The sequence below is a fragment of the Notolepis coatsorum genome, assembly GCF_963971535.1.
Source record: "Notolepis coatsorum genome assembly, chromosome: 5".
Taxonomy (NCBI): Eukaryota; Metazoa; Chordata; class Actinopteri; order Aulopiformes; family Paralepididae; genus Notolepis; species Notolepis coatsorum.
In genome coordinates, this window is record NC_140169.1 from 68,890,808 (window position 1) to 68,911,745 (window position 20,938).

A 20,938-nucleotide genomic window follows, 5' to 3' on the forward strand; every position below is an offset into this window, starting at 1 on the left:
GGTGGAATGAACTACAGTACCCACCCCAGTTAGGACAGCCGAAACACGTCCAATCTTTCGCCGTCGACTAAAGACGCACTTCTTCAACCATTATCTGAAATAATTTAAAAAACAATTTAATAAAATCTAACCCTAACTAACCTTACTGTCATGCACTTGTCCTAATAAACTAACCTACACTGTAACACTCAACACTTTGATGAATATTGTTACTCAGCTGATAGAGTTGTACCCTTCTTGCTGTCTTGTTGTACAGAACTTGTAAGTCGCTTTGGATAAAAGCGTCAGCTAAATGACTAAATGTAAATGTAATCACTTGTTTACATTTCATCACTCTGTATATTGTTAATGCACTTTACTGTGACCTTTGCACTCTGGTTAGATGTTCTGTATTGTACTTGTGCTGTATGATGACAATACATTTGAGTCTATTTATTTTAATTAGAATTTGTTGTAGGCCTTTCCATCTGTCTTTTTCACTTGTCAGTTTTTTATTTATTATTATTATTATTATTATTATTATTATTATTATTATTATTATTATTATTTAAATCTCTGTATCCTCTTACACACCATGTCCTTCCCTGTTCCCTCGTCATCAGGGCCACACGAAGAAAATGAACTTCTTCAAAGTGGGGCGCGCCTTCACCCTGGTCGACATGCCAGGATACGGATACAGGGCACCCAGAGACTTCGTGGACATGGTGGAGCCGTACCTGGGCACCAGGACAAAGTGAGTACCATACCTGGACACCAGGACACAGTGAGTCGTTGGCCAGATCATGGGGTCACTTGAAAGAGGCTTCCTTCCAGGTGGTTGAAGATGACTCTGCAGTGTCCATTCACTCTCAACTAGAGCAGGGAGGATATCTCTCTGGTGAATTTGCCTTATCGAGGGAGGCACGTCCGTTTGAAGACGTTTTGAGACTTTTAAAGACTTTAAAATATTTTTTTAAGACTTGAAATTATTTGTTTATGTATTGCTTTATTTCGGATACAAGTCTGGCAGAGAGGAAGGATGGGAGAGAGATACAGGGTGCGCCACCCTGGTGCCCCGACTTGAAGTACTTTTTGAGGCCTTTCAAGACTTTTAACACTTTGGCTGCCATGGGTTAAATTCATTATCAACCGTAGGTTGCCGGCTCTATTTGTCTATAGAGAAAGTCCCCTTCTTTGCAGGGCTATAACTTTTTAAATTCTATTGCTACATTGCCATTATTAGGGCCCATTCAAAGTCCTATATGTATTGTTCATTGTGTAGCAACGTTAAACTTTTTCATTCACATATTCATAGTAAAGTATGGTCTAATGCAGGGAGGGGCAACTGGCGGCCCGCGGGCCGCATGCGGCCCTCACCGACGTTCCATGCGGCCCCAGGCCAATATTAAAAAAAATAATAATTATAACATTTTTTTATTTTTTAAATTTTTTTATTTTTTTATTTTTTTATTTTTTTGTATTGTATTCGACTAAGAAGAGTTGGCAGTCAACTATGACTTCTTTCGATCGATTAGTCGACTATTTGACTAATAGGGGTCAGCCCTAGTGTGCACATATTCAACGCTGTTGAAAGTGCCGTGCAGCAATATGGGGGTTTTGATAAACTGTCGGCTGTTGTTACCGATGGATTCGCCGGGCTTCTAAGGCAGAGTGGCGTTGAGTGTCCAATGCTGCACTGCATTATACATCAGGTAAGTTCGCTAACATAATTTCCATCTATTGTGCGTCACTATAATGACCAATGCGAGTCGAGTGTAGTCAAATTATATGCGAGAGTCGTTAAATCGTTTTTCTTTTTTTTTATCTGATATAGGAGGCTCTCTGTGCCAAGAAGCTTGAATACAGCCATGTTATGGATTTGGTTACCAAGGTTACCAATCTAATTCGTGGAGGCAACAGGTCACTAAACCATAGAAAGTTTGTCTCCTTTTTGGAAGAGATGGACACTGATTATGGCGACTTGCAGCTACACACAGAAATCCGATGGCTGAGCCGTCGGAAAGTACAGGAGCGACATTGAAACACTGCAAATGCAATTCAATGATCGGTTTGAAGATTTCAACGGCATGCAGTCACGGATAGCGCTGTTTGCCGGCCCCCTCACCGCTACGGTGTCAGAGCAGCCCCCACCGTTGCAGCTTGAACTGTGCGAGCTACAGTCAGATCCTTTTTTTCAAGCAAAGAGAAATGAGAGGGGAATTTCGTTTTGGAAACTGCTACCTGAGCCCCGCTTCCCACTCCTCAGGGACTTTGCCCTCTCTATGGCCAGTATGTTTGGGAGCACATACATACGTGAGAGCAATTTCTCAAACATGAAGCACATCAAGTCAAAGGAGAGAAACAGGCTGTCGGATGAAACATTATTTCATCTGATACAGATTGCATGCACAAACATTGAAGTTGACATTCCTGCTATTGTGCGCCAAATGGAGAGACCACAAGTGTCTCATTAAAGACAGGGGGGGGAGGAGATGATGAAGAGGTGTAGAGGGGGGGAAGGAGATGATGAAGAGGTGTAGAGAGGGGGGGGAGAGATGATGGAGAGGTGTAGAGAGGGGACCATTATTATTATTATTATTATAACCATTATTGACCCACTGTGGGGCGAGGGTGAATGTCATGCCAGTTTGATAAAGGGTCAATGGGAGGCATGTAGTATTGCACTTTACTTTACTTGCACTTTACTTGTTTACTTTTGTAGTGTTCAGATAACACTAATAACACAAACACAAAGCAGCATTCCTGCTGCATTTCACTACAACAGTAAATCAAAAGTGCAATAATAAATGATTTTGTTAAATGTATAAACTTGTATCCTGCTACTAAACAAAACATTCCTGAGTGCTTCATATCCATAACATGCATTTCAGTGTTATAATGTTTTGTTTAGTAGCAGGATAAAAGTTTATACATTTAACAAAATCATTTATTATTGCACTTTTGATTTACTGTTGTAGTGAAATGCAGCAGGAATGCTGCTTTGTGTTTGTTGAGCAGTGGGCTTTAAGTTCATACATTTATTTTATTAGAAGCCTTAATTATAATTGATCATTTTTGTATATATTTGGGGTTACAGCAATACTTTTAAATTCAGCTGTTTATAAATTCATAAAGTTGAAATTGCATTACTAAATGCATTTGAAATGGAATAAAAACAAAGTTACAACAAATTATAATTGTTTATATACCTTATTTATCACATCTGTGACTATTATTGGCTATTTGAGTGATGGGGTACTACTGGCGGGACTGCCGATAAACAATGCGGCCCCCCAGATTGATTGTGGACATTTTGTGGCCCTCACCATATACAAAGTTGCCCACCCCTGGTCTAATGTATAAGTATGTTTTCATCTCTTTCTGCAGCTTTCTCCAGAACGTGATCTATAGCCCCAAATACATTATATTGATGATGCAATACAGTTTTATGGCAATCAGCACGATATAAAAAATTCCAACTAGACGTACTTCTAGAAGTTACTACACGTCATCTGATGTTGACCGGATGGGCTAGGGGGCGTTTATAATTCCGTGGGCAGCGTTATACCAATCATCTAATGTGGGTCAAATGTTGATAATAGCAGTTAGTATCGAAGACGGTAACTTTACACGCTAAAACTCACCCCAGTCTCCGCGCGCCGTTGGGCGATCATCGTAGAGTAGACATTTTATCATTATGGGATGTAGATTTACCCGGTCCATCTCCAGCTTGTATAATGGTATATACGTCCAAATCATGTTGTTTATCGAGTTATTGGCAATCGATCGCTATGTAGTGTGACGAGCCAGAGTCCCGGGACATGTACCGAGTGCCCGGAAGTAATACGGCCGTCCAGCACAACCTCTACGGCACTTCCTGTTAAGCGATTGCGCCGATCGGCCACCAGATGGCGCTCCTGAACCGCCAGAGAGCTCAGTGGGTCCTCCTGGTGGATCTCAGGCCAGCGGAGGGGACATATGAATCCGATCCCAGATTTTTGAAATATTGATATTAAAGACGCTGTAAGGCGTCTTCGGCAACTTGAGCATGGCCGGGAATGACGTGTTTAGGCGTTTCCCGGCACCCAAAGTGTTAAAGACCTTTTTAAATAATAATAATGGGTTGAGTTTATATAGCGCCTTTCACATACCCAAGGCTCTTTACAATAGAAGAAGGAGGAGGGGAGAGGATACCGGTGACCTAGAGACTAAGAAACAAAATACAAAGTCCAGAACCTGGCTTGTGGGATGGTGAGCAAGCCTGTGTCAGAGGAGCGGATATTCCGGGAGGGTGTGGAGAAGGTCGGATAGGTATTGAGGGGCGGTGGTGTGTAGGGATTTATATGTCAGCAGGAGGATTATGAAGGTGACACAAGACTTTACAGGAAGCCAGTGGAGCTGAATGAGGGTGGGGGGGGGGGTGATGTGCTGCCAGACTTCTTAAGGCCCGGTGGGAATTCAGGGCAGGGAGAGAGCTGTTCACACAGGCAGGCGGGGAGCAGACTGAGTCACGTTGTCACGGAAACCATGAAGCACCCGCGGGTCTGAATACCGAAGAAGAACATACTCTCTCCTCCATCTGAAATACCAAAGAGGACTACCCTTACCAACAGGGGTGTAAAAAGTACCCAGAAATTATACTTAAGTGAAAGTATGGGTACCGTCTCAAAATCGTACTCGAGTAAAAGTCAGAGTATCTGGCTAAAAACACACTTGAGTAAAAGTCCAAAGGTTTCTACTTTTAAATGTACTTAAGTACTAAAAATTTAAAGTAAAAACTTTTTTTTCTGACTGTCTATTCTTCTGATAGCAGGTGTTTAATCAAAGATCCCCGCTTTCTAGTCTTGCACAAGGACCAATCAGCATGGGTATGGGCGTGTTCATTTTCCATTGATGGGGATTTGATTGGCTGTTTTTAAATAAAGTGCGGCCGCAGGATTAATAACGTTAACGTCAGTTCGGCCAGAGAAACAAATATAGTAAATAAAATAGTTGGACCTGCGAGATATGCACTTTTTACTTTGTAGGTCTGCATTTTAAATGCAAGCAGTAAAAAGTATGTTTTTTTTCCTTCTCTGAAATGTAATTGGTAAAAGTACAAGTATACAGACCTAATAATACTTAAGTAAAGTACAAAACCCGCAAAATAGTACTTTTGTATTGTAACGAAGTACACCCCTGATTACCAAAGAAGCCCTCTCTCCTCCAAGGTGAAATACCAAAGAGACCAAGATTCTCTCTCTCTGGCATAATATGACCTTTTGTTATCACTCGCTCCTTTGGTTATCTCCCTTTCTGGCACCTAAAGTTCAACACAACCTCGGCCCTCCTAGATTAGTTCCTCACTGCGAGAGATGCCATTCCTAGTCTATACCTAGTATTAAAGGAGCTCCCGTCTTATACGGAGCTACTGAGAAATCTTGATCCCTAGTTAGACTGGCTGACGCGCCGTTATATTCCTGGTCTCATACCAAACAGTCCTTGTCCCAATGACACAATGCAGGCAGCTTTCTTGGAAAATGATATTTATTTGCTTCACCGTGCAAACAGAATATCCTTGTTTTTTGTTCCTTAAACTGATTAAATGATAATGAATATGATACCTAATTGGATACAAACATTTCGACCTGAGACCTGCGTCGTACGTGCGTCGTACGTGCGGTCAAAAACCATTGCCTTTTCCGGGTTAAAACTCCTACAGGTTTACCTGACGCTTAAATAAAAGAAGCGCCACCTTCTGGTCACATAAATCCACTGCACATTAATCCATTTTGGCCGTTACACCTAGTCTATACCTAGTCTATACCTAGTCTATACCTAGTCTATACCTAGTCTAGCTAACTGAAATGTTGACACCTGACGTAACATCAGGTCAGAAATAAAAATAGTTATTTTCATATCAACACTCTCTCGTCTTAACCCTTTCACTACCACACTACAGAAGGTTAACCTTTCACTGCGATAATACAGACGGTTAACCCTTTCACTGCCACACAACAATGGGTTAACCCTTTCACAACCACACTACAGAAGGTCCCTTTCACTACCACACTACAGACGGTTAACCTTCTGTAGTGTGGTAGTGAAAGGTTAACCGTCTGTAGTGTTAGGTTAGGTTTGGTTAGGTTTACTTTATTTGTTCAAGGGGCACACAGCGTACATTAATAAAACATTTTAAAAACGTAAATGCACCCAATTTTTGCCAAAGGGCTAATTTCCATTGGCAGTCCCCCTGCCAGAAGGTACAGGCTAAAATCCTGTGTGAAAAAGGGTTAGCAATACAAACAGAATAAAATCAAGATAAATAACATTAGAATAAAAACACAAACAAAAGCACATAGAACACATGATAGGGATGTGTGGTAGTGAAAGGTTAACCTTCTGTAGTGTGGTAGTGAAAGGGTTAAGGTCCAAGGGAACTTAGACCTAGAGCATTGTCTTAATGGTTTTATCTTCTAAGAAAACACTACCCAAATCCTACACTACCCAGAATACAACACTCCTTCTTCCTTAACTGAGATGCGGTGGTGTTTGGAACACTGAATCTTCTGCATCACTGCCATGCCGTGGAGAGAGTGATGGGGATCTCATCAGAGCCTGTAGGTGGCGCTGAAGGAGAATGGAGCTTCTTTAGGAACCAGAGGAGGCTGGACTTAATTGATATACGGGTACTTTAATAAGGAATAAGTAGTTACAGATTTGAAGGAAGGAAAGTTATGGTTCCCGGCCGGTGCTCAGAAAAGGTGAAAGTCTCTCTGCCCCCCTTCCCTCCGAATCAAAACAGGTATATCATTCCAAGACCAGCTGATCAGATGACCAAAATGACAAGCCGGAAAGCGCCATTTCTCCTAAATCACCCCATACCGCTGGAGGTCTAACTGACCCCGATCCCATACTAAAGTTTGTTCTCTCCCTTATCATGTTGTCTTCACAAACCGGCCTTGGACTTGCCTGTGCCAAACAAATACCTTCTGTCTAAACGAACATGTTTATCTCAACTTACTTCCCGGCCCTCTTAACCCCTTCAACTCTTTTAACCCGCGATTCCATGTCAAGTAAGTAATAGTAATTAATAGTAATTTAATGATGATAGTACACATTTTCCACTACAGCGGTATACACACGAGAAGAAGATAGTCTGACTCTAGGTGGCGGTATACACACGAGAAGAAGATAGTCTGACTCTAGGTGGCGGTATACACACGAGAAGAAGACTCTAGGGCTGGAAATTGTTAGAACATTTTCGATAGCGGTGCCAATACTGATACCAGCATTGTGTGTGCTGTGTTAAGCCAATCGAGACTTTGCTACATTTTGGATGATTTTGGATTGTGGTTGAACAGAAGAAATATTATATCTTGGAACAAACATGCTTATTGGCTCACTGACACTGATGAGATTAACTACTTTAAGTATCAAAATTCGGTATTGAATGACACAGCATCATTCATTCAATACTACAGCATTTTTTGATACTCGATTTAGTATTGGAAGTAATTCGATCAAAGTATTGAATTTCGATACCCAGCCCTATCTGACTCATGTCAAGCCATGAGGAACATGACTCTTCCAAAATCAGAAGATCAGAACAAGCGCCTGCCAGTACACACACCCCCCCCTACTTAATATCTTGCACAGATACTATTTGGCTGATGCCTCTCTCCTATTGGTTGTTTCTAGTCTAGTGAGGATATTCCTACTGGTGGACGGCAGTATTGGTCTCCAGAAAGCCGACCTCATCGCCCTGGAGATGTGTGAGGAGTTCAGACGACCCTATGTGGTAAGAGACAGACAAACAGTCCTCTTTGTCCCCTATGTGGTAAGAGACAGACAAACAGTCCTCTTTGTCCCCTATGTGGTAAGAGACAGACAAACAGTCCTCTTTGTCCCCTATGTGGTAAGAGACAGACAAACAGTCCTCTTTGTCCCCTATGTGGTAAGAGACAGACAAACAGTCCTCTTTGTCCCCTATGTGGTAAGAGACAGACAAACAGAGTCCTCTTTGTCCCCTATGTGGTAAGAGACAGACAAACAGAGTCCTCTTTGTCCCCTATGTGGTAAGAGACAGACAAACGGAGTCCTCTTTGTCCCCTATGTGGTAAGAGACAGACAAACAGAGCCCTCTTTGTCCCCTATGTGGTAAGAGACAGACAAACAGTCCTATTTGTCCCCTATGTGGTAAGAGACAGACAAACAGTCCTCTTTGTCCCCTATGTGGGAAGAGACAGACAAACAGTCCTCTTTGTCCCCTATGTGGTAAGAGACAGACAAACAGAGTCCTCTTTGTCCCCTATGTGGTAAGAGACAGACAAACAGTCCTCTTTGTCCCCTATGTGGTAAGAGACAGACAAACAGTCCTCTTTGTCCCCTATGTGGTAAGAGACAGACAAACAGAGTCCTCTTTGTCCCCTATGTGGTAAGAGACAGACAAACAGTGTCCTATTTGTCCCCTATGTGGTAAGAGACAGACAAACAGTCCTCGTTGTCCCCTATGTGGTAAGAGACAGACAAACAGAGTCCTCTTTGTCCCCTATGTGGTAAGAGACAGACAAACAGAGTCCTCTTTGTCCCCTATGTGGTAAGAGACAGACAAACAGTCCTCTTTGTCCCCTATGTAGTAAGAGACAGACACACAGAGTCCTCTTTGACCCCTATGTAGTAAGAGACAGACAAACAGAGTCCTCTTTGTCCCCTATGTGGTAAGAGACAGACAAATAGAGTCCTCTTTGTCCCCTATGTGGTAAGAGACAGACAAACAGTCCTCTTTGTCCACTATGTGATAAGAGACAGACAAACAGAGTCCTCTTTGTCCCCTATGTGGTAAGAGACAGACAAACAGAGTCCTCTTTGTCCCCTATGTGGTAAGAGACAGACAAACAGAGTCCTCTTTGTCCCCTATGTGGTAAGAGACAGACAAACAGTCCTCTTTGTCCCCTATGTGGTAAGAGACAGACAAACAGTCCTCTTTGTCCCCTATGTGGTAAGAGACAGACAAACAGTCCTCTTTGTCCCCTATGTGGTAAGAGACAGACAAACAGAGTCCTCTTTGTCCCCTATGTGGTAAGAGACAGACAAACAGAGTCCTCTTTGTCCCCTATGTGGTAAGAGACAGACAAACGGAGTCCTCTTTGTCCCCTATGTGGTAAGAGACAGACAAACAGAGCCCTCTTTGTCCCCTATGTGGTAAGAGACAGACAAACAGTCCTATTTGTCCCCTATGTGGTAAGAGACAGACAAACAGTCCTCTTTGTCCCCTATGTGGGAAGAGACAGACAAACAGTCCTCTTTGTCCCCTATGTGGTAAGAGACAGACAAACAGAGTCCTCTTTGTCCCCTATGTGGTAAGAGACAGACAAACAGTCCTCTTTGTCCCCTATGTGGTAAGAGACAGACAAACAGTCCTCTTTGTCCCCTATGTGGTAAGAGACAGACAAACAGAGTCCTCTTTGTCCCCTATGTGGTAAGAGACAGACAAACAGTGTCCTATTTGTCCCCTATGTGGTAAGAGACAGACAAACAGTCCTCGTTGTCCCCTATGTGGTAAGAGACAGACAAACAGAGTCCTCTTTGTCCCCTATGTGGTAAGAGACAGACAAACAGAGTCCTCTTTGTCCCCTATGTGGTAAGAGACAGACAAACAGTCCTCTTTGTCCCCTATGTAGTAAGAGACAGACACACAGAGTCCTCTTTGACCCCTATGTAGTAAGAGACAGACAAACAGAGTCCTCTTTGTCCCCTATGTGGTAAGAGACAGACAAATAGAGTCCTCTTTGTCCCCTATGTGGTAAGAGACAGACAAACAGTCCTCTTTGTCCACTATGTGATAAGAGACAGACAAACAGAGTCCTCTTTGTCCCCTATGTGGTAAGAGACAGACAAACAGAGTCCTCTTTGTCCCCTATGTGGTAAGAGACAGACAAATAGAGTTCTCTTTGTCCCCTATGTGGTAAGAGACAGACAAACAGTCCTCTTTGTCCACTATGTGGTAAGAGACAGACAAACAGAGTCCTCTTTGTCCCCTATGTGGTAAGAGACAGACAAATAGAGTCCTCTTTGTCCCCTATGTGGTAAGAGACAGACAAACAGTCCTCTTTGTCCACTATGTGGTAAGAGACAGACAAACAGAGTCCTCTTTGTCCCCTATGTGGTAAGAGACAGACAAATAGAGTCCTCTTTGTCCCCTATGTGGTAAGAGACAGACAAACAGTCCTCTTTGTCCCCTATGTGGTAAGAGACAGACAAACAGAGTCCTCTTTGTCCCCTATGTGGTAAGAGACAGACAAACAGTCCTCTTTGTCTCCTATGTGGTAAGAGACAGACAAACAGCGTCCTCTTTGTCCCCTATGTGGTAAGAGACAGACAAACAGTCCTCTTTGTCCCCTATGTGGTAAGAGACAGACAAACAGTCCTCTTTGTCCCCTATGTGGTAAGAGACAGACAAACAGTCCTCTTTGTCCCCTATGTGGTAAGAGACAGACAAACAGAGTCCTCTTTGTCCCCTATGTGGTAAGAGACAGACAAACAGTCCTCTTTGTCCCCTATGTGGTAAGAGACAGACAAACAGTCCTCTTTGTCCCCTATGTGGTAAGAGACAGACAAACAGTCCTCTTTGTCCCCTATGTGGTAAGAGACAGACAAACAGAGTCCTCTTTGTCCCCTATGTCAGGGGTTCCCAAACTTTTCAGGCCAGGGCCCAGAAAATAAGGCGTCAGAGAGCCGCGGCCCAATGCACATCGTCTGGCTTTTTTTTTTTTTTTTTTTTTGCCAGGCGACCGATTTTTTAAGCCAAATATCACTTCAATCCTATTAAGTTAGTTCAAGTTAGTTATTCATTTATATGTGCTATTTATGAGAGGGCTAACTTGTTGCAAAATAATAATGATAATAATAATAGCCTCATTAAAATACTATTGTTGCTTCGGTTGTTTTCAGCGTTTTATGTGCATAATCTGTTATTTAGTTTGAAATGTTCGTTGAAATAAGTAGATTTTCGTTTTTGTTTATTTATTAAGTTAATATAAAACCATATAGTCACATTTTAGAATACAATAGAATAGAATTTTAGAATACAACTAGAAACACTGTCCTGGCCTGCTTCTAAGTTCAGTGGCCTGACAAAAAAAAAAAAAAAAAAAAAAAATTATTATTTTTTTAATCATCTCGCGGCCCACCCGTGGCTGCTCGCGCCCCACCTTTGGGTCGCGACCCCGACTTTGGGAACCACTGCCCTATGTGGTAAGAGACAGACAAACAGTGTCCTATTTGTCCCCTATGTGGTAAGAGACAGACAAACAGTCCTCGTTGTCCCCTATGTGGTAAGAGACAGACAAACAGAGTCCTCTTTGTCCCCTATGTGGTAAGAGACAGACAAACGGAGTCCTCTTTGTCCCCTATGTGGTAAGAGACAGACAAACAGTCCTCTTTGTCCCCTATGTAGTAAGAGACAGACAAACAGAGTCCTCTTTGACCCCTATGTGGTAAGAGACAGACAAACAGAGTCCTCTTTGACCCCTATGTAGTAAGAGACAGACAAACGGAGTCCTCTTTGACCCCTATGTAGTAAGAGACAGACAAACAGTCCTCTTTGTCCCCTATGTGGTAAGAGACAGACAAACAGTCCTCTTTGTCCCCTATGTGGTAAGAGACAGACAAACAGAGTCCTCTTTGTCCCCTATGTGGTAAGAGACAGACAAACAGTGTCCTATTTGTCCCCTATGTGGTAAGAGACAGACACACAGCGTCCTCTTTGTCCCCTATGTGGTAAGAGACAGACAAACAGAGTCCTCTTTGTCCCCGATGTGGTAAGAGACAGACAAACAGTCCTCTTTGTCCCCGATGTGGTAAGAGACAGACAAACAGTCCTCTTTGTCCCCTATGCAGTAAGAGACAGACAAACAGAGTCCTCTTTGACCCCTATGTGGTAAGAGACAGACACACAGCGTCCTCTTTGTCCCCTATGTAGTAAGAGACAGACAAACAGTCCTCTTTGTCCCCTATGTGGTAAGAGACAGACAAACAGTCCTCTTTGTCCCCTATGTAGTAAGAGACAGACAAACAGAGTCCTCTTTGTCCCCTATGTGGTAAGAGACAGATAAACAGTCCTCTTTGTCCCCTATGTGGTAAGAGACAGACAAACAGAGTCCTCTTTGACCCCTATGTGGTAAGAGACAGACAAACAGTCCTCTTTGTCCCCTATGTGGTAAGAGACAGACAAACAGTCCTCTTTGTCCCCTATGTAGTAAGAGACAGACAAACAGAGTCCTCTTTGTCCCCTATGTGGTAAGAGACAGACAAACAGTCCTCTTTGTCCCCTATGTGGTAAGAGACAGACAAACAGAGTCCTCTTTGTCCCCTATGTAGTAAGAGACAGACACACAGAGTCCTCTTTGACCCCTATGTAGTAAGAGACAGACAAACGGAGTCCTCTTTGTCCCCTATGTGGTAAGAGACAGACAAACAGAGTCCTCTTTGTCCCCTATGTGGTAAGAGACAGACAAACAGTCCTCTTTGTCCCCTATGTGGTAAGAGACAGACAAACAGTCCTCTTTGTCCCCTATGTGGTAAGAGACAGACAAACAGAGTCCTCTTTGTCCCCTATGTAGTAAGAGACAGACAAACAGAGTCCTCTTTGTCCCCTATGTGGTAAGAGACAGACAAACAGTCATCTTTGTCCCCTATGTGGTAAGAGACAGACAAACAGAGTCCTCTTTGTCCCCTATGTAGTAAGAGACAGACACACAGAGTCCTCTTTGACCCCTATGTAGTAAGAGACAGACAAACAGAGTCCTCTTTGTCCCCTATGTGGTAAGAGACAGACAAACAGAGTCCTCTTTGTCCCCTATGTGGTAAGAGACAGACAAACAGTCCTCTTTGTCCCCTATGTGATAAGAGACAGACAAACAGTCCTCTTTGTCCCCTATGTGGTAAGAGACAGACAAACAGTCCTCTTTGTCCCCTATGTGGTAGGAGACAGACAAACAGAGTCCTCTTTGTCCCCTATGTGGTAAGAGACAGACAAACAGTCCTCTTTGTCCCCTATGTGGTAAGAGACAGACAAACAGTCCTCTTTGTCCCCTATGTGGTAAGAGACAGACAAACAGAGTCCTCTTTGTCCCCTATGTGGTAAGAGACAGACAAACAGTCCTCTTTGTCCCCTATGTGGTAAGAGACAGACAAACAGTCCTCTTTGTCCCCTATGTGGTAAGAGACAGACAAACAGAGTCCTCTTTGTCCCCTATGTGGTAAGAGACAGACAAACAGAATTCCGCGACCGAGTCAATACTTTTTGGCAATTTGGCTTCATGAAGTTGAAGGGTAATAGCTTTCCCTATGACTGTTTGAATTTTATTATAATTTTTTTTCTATTTTTCTTTCTTATGTTATTGTAAATATTGCTTGTTAAATATGCGTAACTGACAGACCATCTATTTCTGTTGTTTATTTATTGAGTAAAGGGGGCGGGCTAGATACCACTTTGTGTTGTTTATTTATTGAGTAAAGGGGGCAGGCTAGATACCACTTTGTGTTGTTTATTTATTGAGTAAAGGGGGCAGGCTAGATACCACTTTGTGGTGTTTATTTATTGAGTAAAGGGGGCAGGCTAGATACCACTTTGTGTTGTTTATTTATTGAGTAAAGGGGGCAGGCTAGATACCACTTTGTGTTGTTTATTTATTGAGTAAAGGGGGCAGGCTAGATACCACTTTGTGTTGTTTATTTATTGAGTAAAGGGGGCAGGCTAGATACCACTTTGTGGTGTTTATTTATTGAGTAAAGGGGGCAGGCTAGATACCACTTTGTGGTGTTTATTTATTGAGTAAAGGGGGCAGGCTAGATACCACTTTGTGGTGTTTATTTATTGAGTAAAGGGGGCAGGCTAGATACCACTTTGTGTTGTTTATTTATTGAGGGGGGGGGGGGGGGGGCAGGCTAGATACGACTTTCTTCTCCCTGCTCCTTGTCGCTCATGGAATGGGAGGTGCGGGAGGTGCTTTTTAATTATGAAATTATGCTGTTGCACTTTTATGAAGCTGTGCATTGCCATGAACGGAACAAATGGACATTTTATGAAATGAAAATGCAAAGTCTGAGCTGCATGAAACGTTGACGTCCTAAAAAAAAATGTGAAATGCGAAATGTGGCACTGGTGGATCTCACGTAATCCGGTCTTTTCATTATTTTCAGTTGACTCCCCCATGATACTAAAATTAACAAGGCTATTGTGAAACTATAGTATTCCTGATTAGGTTTAATACTAGGTATATTAGTACCGTAGTATTTCTATCGTAAAACCACCAGAATACTAGTGATTCACCTTAAATTTCTTAAATATTCCACTATAAGAATACTATGATGAATCACTACAGTATTAGTGTTTATCAAGAAACACGGGAATAAAAATCACTACGGTATTTATGTGGTAAGTCTAGATTATATAGTGTGTATGAAAGAAACAGGAATACTGTAAATCAATACAGTATTTCTGTGGTAGATTTATAGTGTGTATGAAAAAAATACAGAAATACTATGAATCAATACAGTATTTATGTGGTACATCTCTATAGTGTGTATGAAGAAAACACAGGAATGCTATACATCAATACAGTATTGATAGTATTATGAATACTATATGTTTCACTATAGGCCTTCCTGTAGTGTGTTCTCCATCATGCTGTCCAGACCAGATGAATGTTAAACGCTCCAACTTCTCAGGCTATTTAAAAACTGCAGTAGAATTAAGTAGCCCCACTCTTTAATGCCTTCTGGGGTCAATTATTCACACTCATAGGTTATTAAACACTTTGACCATAGCTAAGATTGTGACAGCACTGTTTAAATTATTTTTATTATGAACTTAATCCTAAAAGGGCTGAGAAAAAAAAACATGGACATTTGATCCATGTATTTAAATAACAGCAACATTTCACCATAGTAATCGAAATTCTGCCATGCAGGATAATTTGCACATGTGATAGCTTACTGAGAGAGATCATCGCTCTTGTGATTGTCACAGGAATAGCCTGTAGCCAGCAGGTTTAATGTCCTGCAGTACACTTAACTGACCAGTAGATGTCAGTATAAGGCTACTTTTCTTTTGCTCCCTAATAATATTAACTGCAAACTAGATTCTATTCAAATGTATTGTTACTATAAATTGGCATCTAACCAGAGTGCAAGGTAACAGTAAAGTGCATTAACAATATACAGTCTAATGAGTGATTAAATTAATAACAAAGCTTCTGAGTAAATAATGCTAATCTGATCTATGTACAGTATTATTATGTGCATTGATACAGGTGTAAATACACTATGGAAGTAACTATACTGGCCAGCGGTAACAACTAACAAGTCATATTAGTAGAGAAATATGATACTATCCAGAAGAGAATAGAGATGGGTTGATGAGGGTCTGGAGTGGATATACACTCTATATCCACAGCCTCGCCCAAACTGTCAACTTCCTGAGCAACTGGCTGAGAACTTCAACATGATTGGTCTCATCAGAAAATGGGTGCTTGAATAAAAAAAAAAAGGTTCCTTCAGGATATCAGTTGGTTAAGTCCATGCCAGTCTTAATTTAAGTCATTTTTGATACAAAGATCAAGACACCCTTCTTTTTGCAACCGTTTTTGGTTATTCTCTGCTGATTTACCACTGATTTACCACTGATTTACCACCGATTTACCACTGATTTACCACAGATTTACCACCGATTTACCACCTGTTTACCACTGCCATAGGCTTCGGTTGTCTTAAACGCCACATGAACCCATGAAACTTCATCTGACTAAGACGCCATGTTAACACATTCCCCGCCAATGACGAGTTAACTCGTTATAGCCCGCCAATCGAATAACGGCAACAACGAGTAAACTCGTTATGATCGTTATTTCTTTTATTCGCTATTGCCATTCATAATCCATCGAGGCACCTTGTGCATGCTGTACTGAATGTGTATGAGATCGCAGACGGTCAATACCGCTGCCCAACGCCTTGCGGCCGCTATTGCACTCCATTTGAAACGATGTGGTTTCTTTTCTCTACCGGTTCTAAACACTCCGGCAAAATGGCTTGGACAACTGACCCCGCCCGCCCGTTCATGTGCAATGCTGGATAACGTCAGAGACAGGATCGCTGTGGATATCTGGAATGGCGATCAGATAATTGGATTATTCTTTTTGCAGTACATCAGAGACCAGGTAAGGACTATATATTACCAATCTTGCGTTGATCAGATATTTTCTTCCCCGCGATCGCTTGTGTCTGTGTAGTATGTGTGTGTGTTGTATCCCGTTGGTCACATCACAGCACGGATGGGCACCCTGCTCCAAGCCCCCTTTCATGCGTGCATGATGAAAGATAATACCGATAATCTAGCGTTGATTTCACATTGATTGTTGATCCAAGCGAGGAATGGCAACGTGTTTAGTGAATTCAAATGAAACGCTGTTTTCGCGTCTTTTCCTGGGATTACTCAGAATCACTCAAACTATACTCTAGGCCTGCCACGATAACACATTTTGCTGGGCGATTAATTGCCCCCGAAAATATCGCGATTCGCGAAATTTATTTCCCAAAACTTTTATTTTGAAGCCCACCGCTCCGTCTTTTCCGGTGTTTTAGACTTTTATTTTGAAGCCCACCGACCGGACCGGAAGTATTGTTGTGATTATCCTAAGCAGAACCTATGAGCCGACAACTTGTCTCGTCCGGTTCTGTTTTTTTTTTTTTTTTTTTTTTTTTTATAATCTTTCTTCCCCTCCTTTTTTCCCGATTTTTCTCCCATCCCACCCTTCCTGGTTGTTGCGTACTTTCCCCTACTGTTGGTCCGGGAGACCGGAGACTGTCACATGCTTTCCTCCGACGCATGTGCAGCCTGGGGCAGGCCAACCTGGCCGCGCAGGTTCTCACCGGGGAGAGTGTAGCGTGTGGGAGGCCACACTATCTCTCCTCAGTTCCAACCCTCGCTGAGCAGGCGCCCCGACCGAACTGTAGGGGTCGCTGTCCACAACGCCCAGGACCCACCCTTCAGCTTTCCCACCCCCTGATACAGCCAATTGTATCAGTGTGAGAGGCCAGCCAAGCTGATAGCAACGCCGGGAGCTGGATTCGAACAGGCGAATCCTAGTGTCTCCCGGTGTTGGTGACGAACGTAATCTCCGTGCGCCACCTGCCCCCCCCCCCCCGTCCGGTTCTGTTTTTGAGCTAATGATAAAACAAATTGTTGGTGAACAACTAACTTTAGGTTAGTTTTAACGTTAGCTACTAACGTTAGATGCAGCTACTACAGGCAATCAACGATGAGGAGGAAGCGTCAAAGCAGTATATAATAGAATAGCTGTGGTGCGTAAGCACTGCAGCACGACTCGAAACTACCGGAGTGTTATAATAAATTAATTCATGTTTAACTTGTCCCCGTGTCCAGTCCTTTGACTAGCCCCACCCGTTCATTGTAAACAATGATGCATGTAATTGTATTAACGTTATTCTGTGTTGTACTTGTAGCTATGCTATACGTTGTATTTCGTTTGTTAGCTATTTAGCTAATGTTGTTAGCATGGAATGAGAATCAAAGCTCTATCTTTCATCTTTATTTAGCAGTCCAGTTTCTCCGGGCAGTAGCGAGTAACTACTTGGGTCTAAAAATAGCTAACGTTACACTACAAATAATGCTACTTGGTTAAAAGGAGCAACACTATTGAGAAATGTAGTTAAGCTATGTGGCGTTGCCCCACGGAGCTCCCGTGCTGTACTCTAGTAACGTCAGCGGCCCGCCTCCCAACACGGACAGTGACTGACAAGGGGCACTGGTTCCGCCTCATTAAAACAAACGCGCAAATAGCAATTAATCGCGCCCGTCAAAATCATTGCATTCATTTTAATTATCGCAGCAATTCATCGATTTATTGCTTATCGCGGCAGGCCTACTATACTCAATATTCACCACGGTATAAAACGAAAATGTACGGATGAAAAAATTATCTGTTTTTTGCATGTTGACTGGAAGAAACTCACTGACAATCGAACACGTTATTAGATCCATAGCTATAATATTTAATATAGTTTTTAGCACTGCAAACGTGACGGCATTATCCCCAATTGAACAGAGTGCTGGCACTGATGGCCCACAGTGCCCCCTGCTGAACGGCACTTGTTAATGTGTTAATACGGCGTCAGAAAAGGACGAAGAGGAGTTCTTCCTCAGATACTGGATTACATCACAGTGGCAAAACCAGAAAACAAGCATAAGATGTTAGCAGCATTTTAGTGAAATGTGGCGACTTCCTTCAGTTCACGTGGCGTTCAAGACACATCTTCAGTTCACATGGCGTTCAAGACACATCTTCAGTTCACATGACGTTCAAGACACATCTTCAGTTCACATGGCGTTCAAGACACATCTTCAGTTCACATGACGTTCAAGACACATCTTCAGTTCACATGACGTTCAAGACACATCTTCAGTTATATACCATACTGGCCAATCGCGTCTCGCTCTGCCTACTGAGATATTACATTATCTCCAGTACCTACTGTACTCTGGGAAACAAAATCAAATGCACCCACTTGCACGTGACCACGCCACTCCCAATGCGTGACTCTATATAATACTCCCGCATTTCATTGTATACTTGTATGCCGTGACAAATAAAACTCTTGACTCTTGACTTGACTATATTACGCCGGAAGTGGTCACGCCTCACCCTTCCTCATTCGTTTCCACACGCGGAAGCAGCTCGAATGCACTTTCGGACAGGACATTTGTTATGAAGCATAGGGAGAAATTTCACAGTGTTGGGCTTTCGCCAGAAGTTCGCCAGCCCCCGGAACCTTCTCGCCACGTCCTGACAGCACGACGGTCCTATCCTGATTTTTCCTCTTTGCATGACAGCAGACCGAGGGACTTCGCGTGACGGCTGGCAGTCGAGCCGCGTCGCGCCCAGGTAGGACCTGCACTAGCAGGCATTGGTATATGTAATACTGCTCGTTGTCTCGCGAGACAGCCGGGTGATGTATTGGCGCGGGGGGGGCGGGATATTTGGATAAACGTGGTCATCATGACTCACTTTTGGATGTTTTTCCAAGTATCCTAGAGCGTGCAGCTAATGCTAATGCTAAGATGCTTGGGGCGCCGTTCCCATGTGCCCCGCCGGGGCTGTCACCACTCTTCCCTCCTCTTAACCGTTTCATTGCTGAAGGTCAATCGGTGTCTAATGTTGAGTTTTTTTTTACCCTTTATACGGGTAGATGGGCTGACGACAGGGCCCAGGACAGGTGTGCCGTGCTTAGAGGAGCGGGTAGCATCGGTCCTTTGCCCTGGCATGGTTGAACGGTATCCCACCCGGAAGCCGACGCTGGAGGGCGAGTCGGCCCGGCAGGTGGCTGAGTGGGCTGATGAAGCTTATACCGCCGCGGGACGAAATTTAGCAGCAACCAATAACATTGCTCAATTGGCTGCTTTTCTGTCCAAAATGGTGTTGGGTTGTGGGGCCTTAGGGCCAGCCGACGTCAAAAATATCGCACAGATTTTTGAGGTTATACAGCTTTTGACCCAGCCACAAGCTATAACCGCAGGGAGGGCTAGGATGCTGTCAACGGTTGTTCACAGGCATCTTTGGTTGGAGCAGTCTCCCCTTGAGGAGGAGAGGAGACTTCCCCTCCTCAGGGCTCCCCTCTCCGCAGATGGACTTTTTGGTCTGTCCGCAGGGGCGTGGGCGGTATTTGACCTGGGCTCCACACCGCCCCACACCACGCAGCCAGAGGTAAGAGCACGGCCTCGCCAGCGGCTGCGGCGAGGCCCCCGGCCAGCGGCCATGTTTCCCCCGCCTGAGATACCCTGGGCACAAAGAAAACAGGTGATCACAAGGCCGACAGCCTCGGCGGCCGAGGGATCGGCTACATTAGATGAGCACACCCTAAAAAACGTTGCCATCTAGCTGTGTCTAGCACGCTCTCCGGTTACTCCCCCCCCCCACCGCTACACTACGGGACTCAGGGCTCTGATTTGTCCCCTTTGGCTGCAGGCCGCTTTCTTCCAGTGAAGCGCAAGCGGCCCCACATTTTGCTTCTCATGGAGACAGGGGCTGACACCCAGTTGCTAGCTAGGCCTGGGTCTGTCTATGAGAAGGCTGTGCTGTCAAGCGGCTCCCACACCACACATCCTGCATCTGTGTTTGGTGAGCCTGGTGTTGTGTCTGTCGACGGAGCAGGGTTCCCTGTTTCTAAAAAAAATGGTCAGAGGGGGGACTCTAGGCCCAGGAGGCCGGGTATCACGTTAGTGCCTCCCCCGACCGGAAGACCGGCGGTGGTCAGTCAGGCACGCGTGATTTGGGTGGTAGTAATATCACTACAGGGCTACGGTGTGTAGGAACCCACCCTATCGGTCAGCGTGGGGACCACACACCTTGCATGTCCAGCTGCAGAGCAGGCTGTCCTCAGCAGTCTATGCTGGGAAGATGCTCAGTGGGGGAGCCTATGTCACCAGGGGTGATGGCCGCTCTCCCCGTATCAGGCCGGCCCTTTCTGTCGGGGTCCCCCCTTGGGTGCGATTGCCTCGTTGGTAGAGTCAGGGTGCGATATCCCGGCTCCGCGAGACACCCTGCTCACGCGGTTGGCGAGTCCAGGGTTGGCAACACACAGCGGGAGGGACCGGGCCACCTATCTACGGTTCCTGGCGGACCAGCGCCAGTTGGCTGCGGGTGCGCTTTGGGATTATCATCACGTATGGTTACAGGAGTGCCATATGTCGAGATGGATGGAGAGAACGCTGAGGGCGGGGCTTGTGTTACAGTTTGCACAACCCCACCCTCCGTTTTTGGGTTTGGTACAGACCCTTTTGTCAGGGTCCGCAGCAGTGACAGCTCTGGCCGACGAGATCCAATCTCTGTTGGAGAAGCAGGCCATCGTCGTGGTTCCAAGGGAGGACGCAACGCGTGGCGTTTACTCCCGCTATTTTCTG

General features: G+C 44.2%; 1 protein-coding gene across 2 annotated transcripts in view; it reads left to right on the forward strand.

The window, feature by feature from the left end:
- The window catches only part of gtpbp8 (GTP binding protein 8), a 55,767-nt gene that overhangs the window by 26,873 nt on the left and 7,956 nt on the right, over positions 1–20,938 (forward strand). For both annotated transcript variants that reach the window (XM_084313795.1, XM_084313796.1), the window contains exons 5-6: positions 603–733; positions 7,660–7,759. In XM_084313795.1, the coding sequence (XP_084169921.1) occupies positions 603–733; positions 7,660–7,759 (231 nt within the window). The remainder of the gene's footprint in view (positions 1–602; positions 734–7,659; positions 7,760–20,938) is intronic.